Source organism: Oenanthe melanoleuca, chromosome 18 (assembly GCF_029582105.1).
Source record: "Oenanthe melanoleuca isolate GR-GAL-2019-014 chromosome 18, OMel1.0, whole genome shotgun sequence".
Classification (NCBI taxonomy): domain Eukaryota; kingdom Metazoa; phylum Chordata; class Aves; order Passeriformes; family Muscicapidae; genus Oenanthe; species Oenanthe melanoleuca.
Window position 1 is genome coordinate 7,326,956 of NC_079351.1, and position 19,035 is coordinate 7,345,990.

The 19,035-nt window shown below is 56.9% G+C and overlaps 1 protein-coding gene across 2 annotated transcripts; it reads right to left on the reverse strand.

Moving 5' to 3' along the window:
- Positions 1–910: 910 nt before the first annotated feature.
- ST6GALNAC2 (ST6 N-acetylgalactosaminide alpha-2,6-sialyltransferase 2) lies at positions 911–11,419 on the reverse strand. Of its 2 annotated transcripts, none has more exons than XM_056505894.1 (10): positions 10,914–11,419; positions 6,047–6,139; positions 5,880–5,937; positions 5,224–5,398; positions 3,979–4,144; positions 3,750–3,888; positions 3,482–3,585; positions 3,252–3,335; positions 2,625–2,724; positions 911–2,054 (listed from the first exon to the last, which is right to left on the reverse strand). In XM_056505894.1, exons 1-10 carry the CDS (start codon positions 11,036–11,038, stop codon positions 1,887–1,889), a joined length of 1,212 nt encoding a protein of 403 aa, XP_056361869.1. In that variant the 5' UTR covers positions 11,039–11,419; the 3' UTR covers positions 911–1,886. The 2 variants fall into 2 exon arrangements, with proteins under 2 accessions (XP_056361869.1, XP_056361870.1); XM_056505895.1 differs by having other exon boundaries at positions 6,074–6,139; positions 10,914–11,338.
- Between the last annotated feature and the right edge of the window lie 7,616 nt (positions 11,420–19,035).

The following is a 19,035-nucleotide window of genomic DNA, read 5'->3' on the forward strand; positions in this document are numbered from 1 at the left end:
TGTGAGCTTACCCTTCACAGCAAACCTGGTAACACAAAGACTTCAGTGTCTGCAGATCCTGTCCCAGATGTAATTCATGGGGACAGTGTGACAAAACTAACTTATGGCTAAGTCCTGGTGCCAGACAGTTCTTGTGGTGTGCTTGGGAGTACAGCCATGAGTAAGTCCTTAAAATGGAGTTAACTCCAGCAAAGCTCCACCCTTGGCTGGGAACATCCCTTTCTGAGAGGGGAAAGGAAGGTGCTCATTGTGGTTCCCAGTGTTTAGTTCCTGATGTGCCTGTGAGCTGGGTGATTCCAGGCAGGATTGCAGCACCATCCTGCTCATCTTGCCCTGAGTGTCACAGTGCTGGTGTCACCTGAGGCTTGGCCAGAGCTGGCATGAGGAGATTTCAGAATATCTTGGCCAGAGGATGTGAGGATCAGGTTCATTCGTGCCACAGAAGGTTTTGCTGAGTGTCTGGGAACACAGAACAGGCCTGACAGGCTGCTGTGGTACCAGTGAAAGGTGGCTCTGGTGGGAACAAAGGTTAATTTGAGACGTGGGAACACAAGATGGGCCCCAAGCTAGAGATTACATCTGGAACAGGCTTGGAGCCCAACCTGCCTGTGAACTGGCTAGGAGCTGCCTGCTGGAGCTTCAGGGGGTTTGGAGGTTCCCTGGCTCAGGGCCAGGGTATCTTTTGCCATCTCTGTACACCAACCTAGCAAATAGCATTCCAAGTGTTACAGGGCTGTGCTCAGAGCTAGCAGGTCTCCCAGTCTGCATCTCCATTATTTAAACCAGTTTCCATCCCCATCTGCCTCTGGAGCTGTTCCCCAGTTGAAATCTCCCTGTTACTGCTCCTCTGCTGTGGGAGGTAAAGGGGGGGTGTAACCCCCCCAGTTCATCAAAACAACAGGAACAGGTGTTAAGGAAAACAATCATTCAACATTTATGTAATTACACAAAGTGGGAAAGTGTCTTGGATTACACTGCTCTGTCTCCAGCCCCCAGCAGCTGGAGAAGCCTCCCCAGGTGCTGTTCCTGAGCAGTGCTGGTGTGTGAGGGACAGCTGAAGGGTTCAGGACCCTCCCCTCCCTCGGGGTTTGGGGGAGAGAATTAAGAGTGATCATCACTTTGACCCACCTGGTGTGGGGCTGCTCACAGAGAGCACCAGAGTCCCTGTGCAAGAAGAGGCCAACAAACCCAGTGCCACACACGTGGCTGAGGCCAGTGTCACCTCCGGGCTGCTCAGAGCCTGGACATGTTCTGGTGTCCTGGCTGAGCTGCCATGACCCTCCTTGTAGCTGATGGCTTTTGAGCCCCTTGTCAGAGAACAGCAGACCTCAAGGAGGGGTCAGTGACAGGCCCACTGTGTCTGTCCTGCTGTCTGTGCCACTGACCAGGGAGGCAAACAGATCCTTTGGAACATGGCACACATCCACACACAGCTGGCTGGAGCTGGGACCTTCTGCAGTCTTTCTGGAGGGAGGTGTTCTCCAGACATGTCACCCCCTGTCACCTGGTCTCCAGTGCAAGGATTTACCATGGTGATGAGCATTTAAGGTGAAGGGCATTTTCCAGCATCCTCTTCCAGCATCATCCTGCCCTTCCTGTGCTCCACAGCCACATTCATAGGGCTGGCAGGGCACAGCCACGTGCTGTGGTGCTTCTGGCTGCCCCAAAGGCCATGTTCAATCACACTGATCCCTGAGGAAATGCAACATTCCTCCACCAGCTCCAGCTTCCCATTATCCTCACATCACTGCTGGCTGTGTGCAGCAAGCCTGCTCCATGAGCTGTCTGGCCAGCTGGGAAGAGCCCTCAGCAGGGAGAAGGTGACCCTCAGGATAAAGGAGAAGAGCCACAAGAGTCCCTGGACTGGCCCCTGTGGGGAGGCGGCCTCAGCGCTGGTAGAGGGTGATGATCCCTGCGCGGTGCAGGCTCCTCCACAGCGCTGCCTCCAGCATCATGTCATGGTTGGCATAAAACACCAGAGGTTTCTTCTCCACCTCGTAGTAGTGGTCTGAGAACTGCTCATAGTTGGCCGTGATGAACCCGTAGGCACTGACCTGTGGGACAGGAGGCAAATAAAGGACAGGGTCAAGGCTTCACCTCGGGTGGTCCATCACCACCACCTCTCCCTTCAGGGACAGGGCACATGTAGGACTGTTGCATCTGGTGTTGTTTGGGGTGAAAACAACTAAGAAAGCAGGAAGGGCCTTTGTAGGGGTTTAACAGAGATGTTTATTTCAGCCACGTGTGCGCATCATCCACGGCTCAGAGAACAAAGGCCAGGTACTTTGTGAGGGTCTGTGTTAAATACATGGGATGAGCAGGGCAGGGAGAGCATCAGAGACCAATGACCAGGGGACATGGGGTGTCACAAGGGTGGGGTTAGGGCAAAAGGCCAACAGGGAATCAGGGCGGGAGTGACCAGAGACTGAGGGACAGGGAGAGGGGCTGGCCCAGGGAACAGAACAGGAGGATCAAGAGAAGGCAGTGAGAGAGGCTCTCATTTTCCCTAACTGGGAATGCCTGTTGGTCTCCACATAGCACAACCACCAGGATCTGGAACCCCAGAGCAGCCAAAGGGGGGATTTCCCTCTCCCTAAGGGAACAGTGGCCCTGTGAGGCCTTACCTGGTCGCAGGTGTGGAGTGCAGTGAGGAGCATGAGGGCGCCGGTGCTGGGCATGTAGAGGGAGCCATACTGGGTGTTCAGGATCTCTGAGCGCAGGAACCTGACCAGGACACCGTGCTGTGGGGGCTCAGGGCTGGCACAGCACTGCAGCCCCCAGACCCACACCCTCCCAGCCCTCTCCAATCCCAGTAAGGCAGGAGCACTGAGTGAAACACAGGGTTCTCTGATGGCTGCTCTCATTGCCAACAGAGGTTGGTAAAAGGCACCTCCCTGCTGTTCGGAGCCACCCCAAGCCGGGCACCTGCTTTTGTGAAAGGCAGCAAAGACCATCCTTTGGGCCCTACCTGTGCTCCTGTTAGACTGGGACTAAGTATAATTTGGGGAATGGGAGCAAGGTGAGCACAGGGAGGCATAGGAGGGGATGCGAGCTGTGCTGCAGTGAGCAGGATTGGCAGAGGAGGGACACCTCTGCTTTGTGTGCAAACAGCAGGGCAGGGGGTGGTTCCAGTGTCTGGGGGAGCTGGGCAGCCACTGGTCTGTACTGGAACAATCAGAGGAGAGAGGGAAGAGGTCTAAGCCCAGCCTAGAGCAGAGCCAGACAGCAGCCACAGTGCTCATCACCCTCACCTTGATGTCAGGTACTGCAAGAAATCAGGATGCAGCATCTTGAACTTCTCTGCAGATGCCTCTGGTCCAAAATACTTCTGTGGCCTGCAGCAAGGCAAGAAGGGCAGAACTTTGTCATGGGAGTCCTGGAGCTCCTTGGGGTTTATCCCAGTAGGGACAGATGTGGGGTGAGGACAGGCGAGTCATGCCTGCATCACCGGGGGGGCTGGGGATCCTGGGGTGCTACTCACTGGTCCCCCTTGTCCGAGCCCTCGGGCACTGGGCTGCCCTGGATGGCTGATTTCAGCATGACGTAGTCACGGATATCCGAGGGGATGAAGATGTACTTCAGGTCCTGCAGCAGGGACACACACAGGGCACTTGGAGGGGCTTTAAGGACACTGCCCACGCTTGCAGGCGAGGACTGAGGGCTCCCGAGATGGGGACAAGGTCTCAGAAGCAAGCCCAGCCTGAAGGAACAACTTGATTCAACTCCCCAACAAGCCCTCAGGGTCTCACCTTGCCCTGGGGGATCTGGGTGAAGCCGTACTCCTCGTAGGAGATGAGGGAATTCTTCATGGTGTTCACCGTGAAGCCGTAGAAGGAGACCTTGGTGCCAACATCCTCCTCGAAGCCTTTGATCACAGCACCGTTGAGCCTGCAGGAAAAGCAGAGAACACGTGTCCAGGGCTGGCATCTCCCAGCACCCATGGCCCCATCCTGGGCCTGCAGCGGGGTTCATGCTCACCTGAAGACCAGGTGGTGGCTGTCGATGGCCTTGCCCTGCCGCGAGCCGTTGAGGATGCCGCCGTTGCCCACCACGGCGCAGCGCACGCAGCCCCCGGCCACGGCGGCCCTGTCGAAGAGCTGCCGGTTGGCCGAGGCGTTGAGGAGCTGCAGGGTGCTGCCCACCACTGGAATGGAGCAGGATGTGACCAGCCAGCAGGGGTGTGTGCCAAGCCACGTGAGCACGTGCGGCAGCACAGCCAGGAGCAGCACACAACAGAACTCACGCCAGCGCCATGCAGGAGAGATGGGGCACCAGACAGACCCTGCTCTCCCAGCTTGGGGTCACCTCCTCCTATCTCTTATCTCCCCATGCTCCTCACCTTGCTGCAAACAGAGGCCACCCAGTGCTGTTTTGGGGTCATTTTCAGTTTGATTTTTAGGGGATTTTTCGTTTCTTAGTGCAAATTTTCAGGGATTTTTCTGGTTTGTTAGGCTCAATTTTTCCTGGATTTTTCCTGATGCTTTTCCCAGCAATCATTGGAATTTTGGCCGAGTTTAGCTATTTTAGTATGGATTTCAGGAGTTTTTGGGCCATTTTTCATGTGATTTCCAGGCTTTTTGGGCCATTTTAAGTTACATTTCCTCCGGATATTTTGCCTACCCATTTTCCCAGTTTTTTCCTCAGAAATCCCTGGAATCTCAATGGATTCACGGGCCATTTTTAGTCCTATCTCTTATCTCCCCATGCTCCTAACCCTGCTGCAAACAGAGGCCACACAGTGCTGTGCAAGGCACAGGGATGAATCCAGATATCTGCAGCCCCAGCCCTGCAGATGCTGCTGCCTGTGCTGGCCATGTCCCTTCCTGACAATGTCTCTGTCACTGGTTCTCTCCTGCCGGCCATTCCCAGCATTTCCCAGCCCAGGGATTGAAGCCGGCAGCTGCCAGGGAGAACAGAGAGTGGGTTTGGGGTGGGAAGGGAAACAATCTCCTTGCACAACAATGGAGCTGGTTGTCCGAGCTCCTCTGCCCCCAGTTAATAATCACAGACACACTGGAGCTTTTATTCAGGGAAAATGTCACAAGATGCAGCAGGCAGCGTTTGCAAACCGCACCCTCTGCCCTGTGCCTGGGAGGTGGGGTGGGAAGAGATGAACGTTCCTGGCTCCTCTGCAGGGTTCCTCTGCCTGCCCCACATCTCCAGTCCCTTCTGCTGGGCTCCCCAGTCCCCTCAAGCTGCCCCACATCCCAGCTGGGTCTGTACCTGCGAGGGACAAGCCCTTCCAGCCGTAGGGGACGTGTCGTGTCTTCAGCCTGTTCCAGGTCTCCAGGGTGAAGTGCTGGTCCCACATCAGCACGGGGGTGTTGAAGCGGAAGATCTCCCGAAACTTGGGGTCTGCCTTTGCTCTGGCCATCACTGAGTGGAGGCAGGGGCTGGGCTGGGGGGGAGGAAGGAGGATCCCTGCTCAATCCCCAGCCTGGGTCTGCCTTCCCTGTGACACCTCCACCCCTCAGCAAGCACCAAGGTGAGGACAAACCCAGGGGCAGAAATACTCCTGTCCATCACATGTTCTGCTGGGTCACACAGGCAGGGCATTGCCTCATGCCTTGGTTTTGTGCTGCAAAACAGCCTCTGGCACCCAGCTCAGTGGGGCTGGCAGAACCAGGGCTTACAGAGTCACCTGAGGGTGGGAAAGATTCAGCCCAGGAGTCAGAGGTTTGGAGGGGGTGGTGATGCTGGCTCCAGCCTCCACACTGGGGAATGGCAGCTGGGAAAACTGGGGAGAATCTCTGGTGTGGATGGACAAGTTTGCTCCTCTGTAAAGCCCTTCCAGAGGATGCTGCTCCTCCTCAGCCTCCCCACACAGCCCTTCACCCAGCAGAACCCAGCACCACGGTCATTACTGTGCTGACGATTACCTGCTTTCTGCTGGGCTCCAGCTCCTCCAGCTCGGCAGAGGGCTTGAAGGAATTCCCACTGGAACAGGGGAAACATACGGCAGAGTTAAAAATCCATCACTTGGGCACTGGGGAAGCCCTCAGTGGGCAGGGAGCTCCCAGGATGGCTGAGCACCTTCCCTCCTTACCCCTCTGAGCCGCCTCCAAGAGCCCACCTGCGGCTGCCGGCTCCGTGCGGGGTCCCTGAGGGAGCCAGGACCAGCGGCTCTGCCTGCAGCAAGCTGGGACAAAACAAGGGATGGCTCAGCTGAGGAGGTGACACTGAGCACCCTGACATCCCCCACCTGTGAGAGCCCAGGGCAGGACCATGACCCCTCCCTCCATTCATCTCCTCTCCACCGCTGCCTGCGCCCACCCACCCCCATCTGCGAGTGGAGAAATGAGGATTTGCAAAATACAGGGTTTGTGTAATCACCATCTGCTGGTGGGTCCCACCTCCAGGACTCACATTTATCAAAAATCACACCCAGCCCAGCCTGCAGCCTTGGGGGAATCCTGCTGAGGACTCCCTGGCTTTTCCCACTATCTCACCATTCCTGGGATAAACTGGACAGGCCAGCAGGACACATTTTTATATACATTTATTTATACTGAAGAAGCAATCAGCAGCTGGAGGCTCTCGGGGTGCATGGGACCCCCTCTGCCACGGGGGCAGCTGGGGCATGCCCTGATCCTTCTTTAGCATCAGGGGCTGCCCACCCTGAGCCACTTGGGGTGCCCTGAGCCCCATGGGGCCAGGCTGAGCTGACCCAGCCCCTGGGGGCACCGGGCTGGGGGTGGGCAGGCCAGCAGGAGGTGGGAGCCCACCGGAGGGGAACAGGCTCCCATTCATCCCTGCACAGAAAGGCCCTTCAGAGCCCCCGGCCCCGCCAGCAGGCAGGTGCTGTGGCCAGAAGGGGGGGATTGTGGAGGAGACAAGGGCTCCTTGTTACAGGATCTCTGCCTGGGAGCCTGGGACAGGTAGAGGCAGGTGGGGAGCGGAGCTTCACCCCCCCAGCCCCTGCCTGGCACAGGGCACAGCGGGCGTTGGGTTTCTGTCCCTGCCACAGCCCTGCCCAGGAGCAGTTCCAAACCTGTCTGACACCCAAACCCTGCTCTCTGCCACTCTGGGGGCATGGCATGACATAGGGCTGGAGCTGGGGGCTGGTGCATTTACCCAGGCATGGATGGAAAGACAGTGCCAAGCAAGTTTCAGTCCCAGCACATTCCCTGCACCATTCCAGTGCTGCCAGCTCTGGGCAGGGGATGCTGAGGGAGCAGCAGGCTGAGCCCCAGCTGCAGAGCAAGGGCAGCTTTTAAATCAAGGCTGTGTGTCCTAACTTGGTGTCCCAAGGGAAGTCAGGCTCCCAGCAGGAGCAGAGCAAAGCCTGCACCACTCCAAACACAGCACTACAGCCCAGGGCTCAGCACAGCATGGGCCCCACCAGCTCACCCCTGAGGCTCATCCTGAGATCTGAGCAGGCAGAGAGAGGAGGGAGGGCAAATCCCCAAGAAGGTCCACTAAGTTGGGGCTGAGCCATTCCAGAGAGATGCAGAGCTGCAGCTTCCTGCAGGGCCTTTCTGCTGTTATCCTGCCATCATCCAACTAATCCCAGCCTCGCCTGTTCCCTTCCTTGCAGGGGGCAGAGCTCAGGGTCTGTCACAGCAAGGGCAGGGCCATCAGAGCTGTACCAGACCTGGTTACACTGGGAGCTGCTCTTTCAGCCCAGGCACCAACAGAGCAAAGCTCTCCACACAAGTGTCCCACAGCCAGGAGCTCTGCACCCCCCGTGGGCTCAGCCCTGGTGAGGGACTGGAGGCGCCCCAGGGAGCTGCCCAGCCCCACTTGCTGCCTCCATCTCACAGTGCAGGTGACTCCAGCCCCTGTGCCTCAACAGCAGAGCTTATCAACACCTCCACCACTCAACTGATGAACCAGGGACTGGGGAAATGTCCAGAGCTGGCTCCTGCAAAGCACTGAAATCCCTGCATGCAAAGCCCCTGGGTTGGCCACCCACCCATTTTCTGGCCACAGAGGTGCAGCCCCCCCCAAACCCTGAGGCTGTTACCCTTGTTCACCATACCCAGGCTTGAGCTGCATCCCAGCAGCCTCTCCCAGCCCCTCACACCAGGTTCACAAGCCTCAGCTGCACATTTCTGCTCCCCCAGCCCCAACCCCAGCTCTCCAAGGTCTCCTGCTGCTGTTTCTTCCCTTTCCCTTCCCCAGCTCATCCTTTGCAGCACAAGGCAAAGCCCTGGGCAGTGGCAGTGGGACAGTGCTGCACTACTTTCTGAGCTGCCAGGGATCTGTGGGAGCCCCAGGGAGCTCAGCCTGGCTGTGCCCAGCATGGCACAGCCCCAGGCTGGCTCCTGCTGCCCTTCCATGGGAGCTGGGCCCCACCTCCACCCATGGCCGGACACAGTGGGTGGCACCTGCTCATCGTTTCTTCCCGGCTTTGTGCTGAGCTGATAAATCTGTGCCAGCACCTCCCTGCACTTGCTCGCCAGCTGTGGGTGCTGGAGCCAGCTCCCCGGCGCTGCCGCTGCCCCAGCCCTGCGGGAAGGGCGTGGGGCTCCCGGCCCCCCAGCAGCTCGGCCAGGGAGCCCAGCGCTTTGACGTCAGCGGGCAGGATGTGGCGGGCAGCCCGAGCTGCTCGCTGAGTCAGGACGCCGCTCCTGCCCGCGCCGGCCGCCGCACAATGGGGCTGCGGGAAGGAGCGGCCGCGGCTGCCCGGCTCCGGCTGGCAGCACAGCCACCCTCGCACCGTGACATTCACACAGGTGACGTTTCTGGTCCAAGGCCATCCCTCGTTTCCGGAAGATAACGCTGTGCTGTGAGTGTTGTGAGCACATACTCCAGCCTTATCTTCAGCAAATACTCCCAGGGCCCCACAGATATTTTTGAGGGAGCCAAAACAGCAACAAGAACCCGCTCTTGCTCCATCTCACCACGAAGGGCTGAGCTCCAAAGGCATCTTTCCCTGGTGCAGAGCAGGAATGGCACAGTGAGGCTGTGCAGAGCTCCCTGTCCATCCCATCTGCCCTAGTAATAAAGCCACGAGTGCAGCCAGCAGCTCACCAGTGGGGTTTGGGAGAGATGGACAGGCAGGGAGTAGGACAGGGCTGTGTCCAGCTGAGCCCCAAGGGATTTGGCTCCCTCCATCCCTGCTCTGCAGGGAACAGGGCATTTGCCCACTTCCATAGGGCAAAGCTGGAGGGGGACTTGGCACTGCTGTGGGGATCTGGTTCTGGGGTGACCTGGAACATCCATCAGAGGATCAGCTCCCCCTGTACCTCTGCATGGAGGCACTGCTCACACAAACCTCCTGCTGAAACTGAGGCACCTGCACCCACAGGTGAGGACCCTGGCCCTCCTGCCCCACTGGCAGAGCAGGAAATGAGTGTTCTGTGGTGGCCCCTCAGCCATGTGAAATGGCCAGCCCAGCTCCATCTCCGGACCCAGCCACACATCCAGCAGCAGGGCAGTGCCAATTCCTCCAGGGACACAGCTCTGTTGGGATGGGCAGCACATGGGGTGTCATGTTTGTAAACACAGGGAATCAAAGCCAACAGACTGCACTCTGGTTTGGGTTCAGCTTTAGGGGTTGAATTAAAGCCAAGAGGAGAGTCCAAGTGAACTCTGGAGCACAGGTCAGCTCTGTGTTACCTCACCCTGGACACCTCTCTGGGGTTGGTCCCATCAGTCAAGGGGCTGGAGCCTGGGCTGGCTTTGGGACTGCAGCAGGTCCAGGCAGGGTTTGCCTGACATGTGGTGGGGGAGCCTGCTCCCTGCTTCCACCCCATGGGGTTTCTCCACACCCTGCTCTCGCTGGGTATAGACTCTGTGTCAGGGCGTGGCTGTTTCCATTCCCAGCTCCAGTGTGGTCCATGGGCCCGTTTCCCCTCTGGTGGACATCAAGCTCTTTGTGGGGAGCAGCTCCACAGCCCAGCCGTGACTGCCCCGAGCAGTTCTGGCTGTCGCTGCCGCTGGCACCGCTGCAAACCCGGCACGGCGAGGGTGGGAACAGCCAACAGCCAGCCCGGGCTGCTGCAGACACTCCTGATCCACCAGCCCGGCAGGACAGGGAACCTCTTCCTTTGGCACGATGGGATCGGGCAAGGAGAGCTCCCAGCTGGGGAAGAGAGAGCTGAACCCCAGGGCAGCTCAGGCGGCTGCATCCTCAGCAAATCCCGCTTCAAGGACCGGCTGCGGTCCCCACAGCATCCCCCATGCCCGGGCAGTGCCCAGGCTGGCGGGCTCTGTCACACCCAAAAGCACCCAGCACCCAGCAGGAGGTGGGGGACACGCACAGAGCTCTCCTGGCCCAGCGCCTGATGCTCGCAGGGCACAGGGCAGTGGTCCCGCAGCCCGAGCGCTGTGCGGGCTCCTTCCCCCGCCCGCTCCCCGGGGCTCCCAAGCATCCCCTCCCGCTGGGCACGGGGGAGGCTCAGCCAGGGCTTCGGGAGGTTTGGAGGATGCAGGGAATGAAGACGAAGGGAAGTTGCAAATTGCTGGAGTTTGGAAAACGCTGCAGCCCCGAGTTCGTGAGCGGTGTGGGCAGCCCGGGGGATCCGAGAGCGGAGCCGTGCCCTGCCTCTGCGAGGGGACCCGGTGCAGCTCCATGGGGCCAAAGCTCCCCAGGACAATCAGCCGGCGGCGATCCCGCAGCGTCCCGGCGGCTCTGGCCGGCACACGGAGCGGGTTGGATCCTCACCCTCTCAGCCTCTCTCAGCCCTCCCGCGCTCAGCAATGGTTTCTTTGCGCTGCGATGCGCTGAACCCACGCGGGGACCCCCGGAGATCCCCCACGGCCTCGGGGTCCCGCGCTGGGCTCGGCTGGTGACCAGGACTCCTCAGAGCGGGGACAGAGCCCGATGCCAGCGGATTTCCAAAGCGGGCGGGGGCAGAGCTGGGATCACCTGCCCTAAGGCACCCCGATTCTCCATCCCAGCGCACCTCGTGCTGGATTCACGGATCCCTGCCTCCCACCCCTCTCCCATCCCCGTCCCCCCTTACCTGGCTATGATCCTCTGGCTGGTGGGCGCCTCCACCGTAGTGTGGTAGTGGCTGTAGAGGAGCAGGGAGGATGTTAAACCTGCCAGCAGCAAAAGGCAGAGCCTTTTCCAGTGCGGGGACCCCATCCCGGGCAGCTCAGGCACTGGAGCCGCGCAGGGAGCGGGAGCGTGGCCGGCCCGGGCACACGAAGTTGCCGGTCCCTCTGCCCTCCCAGCCCGGGGGGCGCGGACAGGGCTGCGGGCTGGCTCCCTCCTGCCCCGGGTGCCCAGCTGCACTTTGGAGCAGCCGGGGATATTCCTGCGGAGCAGTGGGAGGGAGGGTGTAAGCCAGAGGGAGGAGGCACCAGGCTGACTGGTTCAGACTTGCTGAGAAAAAAAGCACTTTTGAGCTGCTTTTTCTCCGAGCTGGGGATTAAACATTTACCCAGATCAGAAGGGAATTGAGATATTATTTTTTTCTTTTTTTTCCTCTTTTTTATTTTTTTCCCCTCCTTTTCATGCCACCCACCCACGGCTCATAAACAGGGTTCCCCTTTTTGCAACTTTCGTGTCCGACTCGAACACGTGCATGTTTGGGCTGCACCCACAGGCGCTTGCTGATATTTTGTGCTTATCAGAAACTGCGGGCTCTGAAAGTCGGGACCTTGGGCTCCCCGATAGCAGCACCCTGTGACGCCCCCGCAGCCCCACGGTGAACCCGCCAGGAGGGTGCAGATGAGGGGGAAAAGGGAAAAAGGGGGGACAGCGGTGGGTGCTGCCACTAAGGAGGAGGGGGAGCACGTTTGGGGTGCTGCCCCCGCCACGTTCTGGCTGGATGGGTCGTGTGCGTTTGCAGCGAACAAAACCTTTCGGAGCTTTGTGGTAAGCTCGACGGAGAGTTTAGGTTGGAGGAAAGGAGAAACGGGTTCGGGGGAAAATTTGCATGAATTATTTTGGTATTTTCGGAGAGGATGTGCTCCAGTTTCGTTTTTGAAAGAATATCTCGGCGTTATTTTAGTTCATCTCCGAAAGAACCAGCCTGTGAACTGAAGGATATGCATACCAAAATGTTTGTTGCAGCGGGGGAAGGGACTCAGCAGGCAAACAAGCATTTTCAGTTCAACTATTAGGAATTTTTGGGGTCGGATTTTTAGGAAGTCACCAGACTCAGGAAGCAGCACGATGGTGAGCCCTGCTCCGTCCAAACCCTGTGCCCGTGGTTCCTTGAGCACTCGTGCTGTTCCAAGCTGTCACACACCTCTAGCCCCTCCACAAACATCCTCTTTCATTATTCAGCCCCAAAACCTGGGGCCGCACCCCATCCCTGTTCCTGAGTCCTGCTGTGGCTGCATTTTCCCCAACACTCGTTTATCCCCTCAGATCCAACCACTCCCCGCTTCCTTTCCAGCCTGCCCAGACAGGTTCAAAAGAAGATAAAAGCAAAACACATTTTAACAGGAGTTTGCTTCAGTCTCCACGTGCTTCCATTACTACAGATGCCTCCATTGCCAGCCCTGGTCCTCTGGGAATTTTGGCTGTGTGGATGAAGTGCCCAGGCTGTGTGAAAACGGGAGCAGCTCTGTGCCTGAGGCTGGCAGTGGTGTCACTGCTGGCCTTGTCCCACTGGGAGAGTGGACACTGGACCTGGGACACTGTTGGGGAGGGAATAGAAAAATCTTATGAGTGCCTAGCAAGTAGTTCAGAAACAATAGATGAAATAGAGATGTTAGCAGTCTTTGATATAGACGCTGAAAATAGTTATTTTAAGGTTTGAGGCCTCTTCCTTTGTTTAGAAAATACCAAATGTCACAAATACCAAAGAACCAACAGGCATCCTGTCCCAAGCCTGGCAGGAAAGGTCTGAAGATAAGGGTTACAGATAAGAAAGCCAAAAAACATGGTAATTTAGTAGTTCCTATAGGTTGCATGCAAATATTAGGAAATTAGTATATTGTATTAGATTGGTTATTGGAAATTAGAATATTCATCGTAGAAGAATACTTATTGTATTGTAAAAGGGAAATTGCTCACTTACCTCTAACCTCTCTCTCTCTAAGCTCTCTCTTACCCCCTTGCTCTTATCACTCTCCATGCTCTACACTCTCTCTTACACCCACGCCCTTATAATATAATACAAACCTGAAGAACAGAAAATAGTAAGCTGCTGAGTCTGTCCAACAACCAACCCCCACAGGACACCACAAAGGGATGGTGGCCAGGCTGATTTTAAAGCAAAGTTGCAGGGAAGCCTCCCTGCTGTTGCACAGGGAGCTGTGGCAGGAAGGTTGGCTGGGCATGGGTTGTCTCAGGGAAGGAGAGAAGGCAAGAAGCAGGAAGGGCAGGACAGACCATGGACACACAGGGGTGAAATCGAGCTTAAAGCCCAGCTGGAGCTAAAGCTGCAGAAGGAGGGGCAGAAAGAGGGGGTCACATGTAACCCAGTAGCAAAGGCAGCTCAGAGACATAGGGCTGCATCGATGGAGGGATTTGGTGCTTTCTGCCTCTATCACTAAAAGCTGCTCCCAGCCCTCAGGGGTACAGGCATTTTCTGGAAGACTCAGGGCCAGCAGAGCGTGGTTAAGAGTCTGGGGTCCTGTCAGAGGTCCCCCAGCCTGGAGCTGTCCCCACCTGGTGTGACTCAGGGTCTGCCTTGCTCTGACCTGCTGGATTCACTCCCAGCTATCCGGTGCCTTGGCTCACGTGCTCTTGATTCTGGCCCTTCGTTAACCACAGCTAATTATTACCAACTGCTCGAGTAAGTCACAAGGGACAGAGCAAGGCTTGGCTCCAGATGGATGACCAATGCTCCAGAGGAAGTGACCTGGGGAGAGTCAGGGATTTGCCATTTGGAAACATTTATGGCCCAATCATGCAAATCTGGTGGAGTGGCAGCTTCAAGGGCTGGAGGAGCTGGTTTCTTCACATGTCTCTGTTTCCATGATATATGGCTTTCTACTGTTGGTTTTATTTTCAGCAGGGTGAAAATGAGATGCACAGTTCTTCATCTGCTCTACTTGTTTTGTGCTACAATGCATTTTGGACTATGCCCCAAAATTAAGTGGTGCTTAATTTAGATGTTAAATAAGTGTGAAAAACCTTTTAGGATGGCAGTTGCCAAATAAAGATTAGGAAAAGAGCATAAAAGAAATTACAATGGAAACCAGCAAGTATAATTTTTAGCCTGGGCTTTTTATTCCAGTGATTACTTCTTGGAAACAGAACCCAATCCCTCCCCATGGCTAGAGAGCACAAGAGGAGAATAAACATATTTTGCACCAGCTGGCTGCCAGCCACAGGTTGGTGGAGGAAAATCTCCTGGTCTTTGCCATGATGAACTGTGCAGGTGGGAGAATGAGATCTCCAAAATTCCCCTGGAGGATTTATATACCCAAATTCATTCAGCACGGGTCAGAGGTATATTTAAGACAGTGCCAAAAATCTGCTGATGGAGCAGGTCCCTGAACTGCAGAGCTGGCGGCCGGAGCGGGTGGCGGTGTCACCCCTGGGGACGCGGGGCCATATGGCACGGGCTGGCAGCATGAAAAATTCATCAGCAGATGTCCCGGGAGGCTGAGACACACCCTGCCTGCTGGGGCGGGAGCAGCTCAGCCGCAGCTCCTCGCCAGGCTCCCTGCCCGGGGGAAACGGGGCCAGGCTGCTGAGGGAGCTCCCTCCACTCTGTGCTCGGCTTTGGGCTGGATTTGGAGGTGCTACTACAGCCCAAGTCGGGAGAAGTGACCGCATGGAGGTGATGGGGTGACAGCAGGGCGGTGGCTGCGGGAGCAGAGATGCTCAGATGCTCTGCCCTTCTCAATCCCCTGTGCTGCAGGTGGGGAAAGGGGCTCAGGGGTGCAGCAAAACTGCTCACAGAAGGGCAAGGAAGCTGGTGAGGGGGATGGAACAGTGGTCTGTGTGTCCCCCAGTGTCACAAATGTCTATCAAGTCCTCTCTCAGATGTCAGTTCCTAGCAATGCAGATCACAAAGGTGAAGAACTTAAGCTTTTGAGGTTGGTCCAAGAGGTTTTTGTCTCTTCTGCCTTCCTATAAATTGAATCTCTTCAGTTTGGGTGGCTCCTTTCTGTACCACAGTCCTCTGTGATGGATTTTGATAGCTGCAGTGGGGCACATTCTCACCATTCCTGTGAGGAGAGGCTTAGGGAGCTGGATGTGTTTAGCCTGGAGAAGAAGAGGTCACCACTCTCTACAACTCCAACAGTTGGGTGTAGCCAGCTGGGGGTCAGGCTCTTTCCCCAGCAACCAGTGACAGGATGAGAGGACACAGTCCTGTGCCAGGAGAGGTCTAGGTTGGACATTAGGAGGAATTTCTTCACAGAAAGGGTTGTCAGACATTGGAATGGGCTGCCCAAGGAGGTGGGGGAGTCACTGTCCCTGAAGGTGTTTAAGGAAAGGCTGGATGTGGCACCCAGTGACACAGTGTCTAGTTGACAAGGTGTTCAAAGGTTGGAATCAATGACCCAGAGGCCTTTTCCCACCAGATGGATTTTGTGACTGTGATCTTTGTGCCAGCTTGGCGGGGTGTGGCCCATCAGGAAAACACACCCTATAGTCCCCTGCTGCTCTTCCCCAAAGCAGGAAGGTTGGGACAAGCTGTAGGCTGAGGTGGCAGGTCGGGACCTCACGAGCAGTGGCAGGATGTGGCTTAGGCTGGCTTGTGTTGGCTCAGTCCCCGAGGCCCTGCTGGCCCAGCCCGGCTCTTATCTCAGGTGCCTGCACATGGCAGAGCCTTGGCAGCCCTGGACAGCTGACCCAGGCCAGATAAGCCAAACACACAGTTCAAAGGCCATCCCCTCTCCAGTGCCTGGGGCAGCCTGGGAGCCTCTGAGCTATGCCTGGAGGGGTGCAGAGCTGGGAAACACCTCTGAGAAATCAGGGTGACTTTGCAAACCACTGCCTTCCCCCTTCTTGCCAGCTCTGGACCAGAGATCCAGGGCTGATCCTGCCCTGCTCTTGGCAGAACAACCAGTCCCTGACATGTGCTCAAAGCCACACGTGCCCGGGGTCAGGCCAGGCTCTGTCCCCAAAGCTGGGGAGAGGGGACACCATGTCTGAGTGTGGGTGGGTGACCCAGCCCCTTGTCCACCCACCTGTGTGGTCCTGTTGGACACTGCATGGCTGCCATGGGAGGGATGGAGGGAGCCTTGGGATGTCCCCAGGACTCAGGAAGTGTCTTTCCAGAATTTACCACTCCAAGGGCTGGCCAGGCCAAACTGGGAAAGCCCTGCAGCACCCAAGGTCCTGTTAGTCAGCCTGGCAGAGAAGCCCTGCTGCACCCCCTGGAGCTGTTTACCTGCAGGGCCCTGCTCCAGCACCTGGAGGTGAGGGCTCCTGGCAGCTCAGCTGGTGCTTTTTGCACAACAAAGCCATGGGCTGCTCCTTTATCTTGTTCTCCCTCCCCTATTATCAATAGTTTTTCTGGTCCAACTGGATTTACCTGCTACCACATCCCCAAGAAAGGGAGAAGGTCCACATAGAGGAAAGGAGGGGAAACCTCCCACCCTCTGCCCTCAAGGCTGCCCCAAGCCTCTCAGCAACTGAGGAACATTAACAGTACCTGCTAAGTTCCCAACACAGAGCTTTTAGTGCTGACCTGGAGCAGGCACATAGCTCTGCCACACTCCCACTGCATCCAGTCAGCCACAGAAGCTTGAGAGTAACACATCCAGAGGGAGCAACTCCAGGCTGGGAAGCTGGGTGCTGTTATTCAGCTCTGGCTGCTCTGTGCCTCAGTTCCTTGCCTGGGAAGGAAAGAGACAGGAGTGACAATGTGGATGTGCCACGACAGCACTAGGCTGCCCTGGAGCTGTGTGTGGCACAAACCTGGTGGGGTTTGGGGTTGGCTGGCACCTTCAGAAGGTACCTCAAACCCCAGGACATGCTGCAGAGCCCACCTTGTCCCTGCTCCTGGTGAGGCCAGACCCAGACAGGACCCAGAGAGCAGGGCTGCACTGACCAGGAGCAGGGACAAGATGGGCTCTGCACCACTCACTTGTCCCCAAGATGCATCCCTGTCCCCCAGCAAATCCATGGCTGCTTCCCCCTGCTGCATCCACAGTCAAGGAGCTGTGAGAACACACAGCAGGACAGGGTGGGCTCTGCTTCTGCTGTACAGGTGAGCAGCCACACTGAAAGAGGGAAGAGGTGGAAATGAAGCAAAAAAATTGAAGCCCTGCCAAGAAGGTGACACCATGAGAGTTTCTGGGTGGTTTTGGTTTCTGCAATCTGGTGGGGAATATTTAAAGGCTGTTAACTCTTGAGGAACCCCAGGAGGAGTCTGGCACAGCTGTAATAACAGTTCATGGTACTCTCCAAGAGCTTTTGAAAAAAGGCAGAGCTGACAAAACAGCAACTTCTGGACATGCTGAGGCACAGTGGTGTATTTATCCCCCAAATCAAACATCTTTGTTTAAATCCTGCAGCCCCCAGAGCTCCTGGCTAGCAGTGGGGAATCCACCGGTCACTGGCACTGGGTGTTGTGTCTGTGCAGGAGGAGGAGTTGCTGTATCTGAGCATCCCTCAGGATGTCAGACCTGATCCCACCATCAGTCCCTCTGCTTGTGTGGCCATCAGCTCCATGCCATGCTGCAGGAGCCAAGGTCACACCTTTGCACACACCTTGTGACTGCAGGGTACCAAACCTCTGCTCTGTGTGTCCCTGCACACCCCAGGGAGCCCCCAGGCCATAACAAATGGCAGCGAGCTGCAGGGCTGTGCCCAGCACCAGGACACCGTGACACACCAGGATGTGCCAGACCCAGCACAAAGACAGATCCCTGAACAGAAGCTGCCACCTGGAGGCACAGGGACAGCCTTGATGTTGTCCCAACCACAGAGAGCTGGATTTTGGATGGCCCTGCACCATGGCCAAGCAGGCTGGGGCTACTACAGCACAGCCCAGCAGTGCTGCTTTCACCCTGGGACACCCACCCTGCTGGGAGGTGCCCAGTCCTGAATGCTGGCTCTTGCCCAGGCTGCTCCAGCTGTAGCTGCTCTCTGCAGGCTTTGTTCCATTAGCTTGTGCCAGGCTGGAAGTTGGCTGGGAAATGCCTCCTCCAGCCCTGCTCAGCTTCCTGGGGCCACTCTGGACCCGATGCCACAAGATCAGTGGCTCTGGTGAGACACAGCTGGACTTGTGCTCCAGGAAATGTGTCCCAGTGTGTGCCACACCTCAGCCAGCCACAGTGGGATGGGATATCTTGGTGCAGGGGGACAGGAGCAAGGTGAGGAGGTGAGGGGACCATCAGATCAGAGTCACTTTCCTGGGATCAGGAAGGATGTGGCTTTGAGCTCACTGGGAAACTCCAGACCATAGCAAAGGCCCTTTTCTAGCCAAGATTATCCCTGATAACATCAGACTTAGCTGTGTTGAGAGAAAAGGAGGGAACAGGCTCTGGGGAAAGCCTCCTGGGAAGTTTCCTTCCCTTGACTCTGGGAAGCCTCAGCACTGGGGAAAAGCAGGGGCTGGGGGCTGCCAGCCCCTCCCCAGAGCCCCCTCACCCACCGGGGAGTCCTTGCTCAGGGGGACTCAGCCCCTTCCTGCTTCCCACAGGACAGAGGAACAAAAGAGGAGAGGGGGGGAAGGGAAAGGTCTAAGAGAAACTTCTTCCAACTTCTCGGGAAGAGAAAAGCGCTATTCAGGCAGGAAGAATACCCGGTGGAGCCGGTCACTAAGCAACCCACAGCAATGTGCCTGAGGGACAGGCAAGGAACAAAACTGCCTCACTGCCCACCCACAGCCGTGGGGAGAGCCTGCAGGGCCTGGGGACAGGGACACCACCAGGGCCACCTAGGGATGGGGTGCACAGCCACCACCCTCTCCAGAGAAGCTGAGCTCTGCATTTAGATTCTCAGTGTGGGAGGCTGGTTGTCCTTCACAAACAAGCTCAGTGAGACATCAGAAACTGCCTGGCCTCTCAAGCTAAAAAGGGGGAAAGGAAATCAAGCCTGACAAACCCTGCTACAGTCCCAGCTGAAATGCCTTCTTTGGACCCCAGGGAGTCCCTGGAGACGCTGCTGCCCCCAACAGAAATGCTGCAGGAATGGAAAAGCACTCAGAACCAAAGCAGGTCCAGTGAGTGTGCAGCTGGTTAACCCCAGGGACGTGCACTGGGCCTGCTGGGACACTG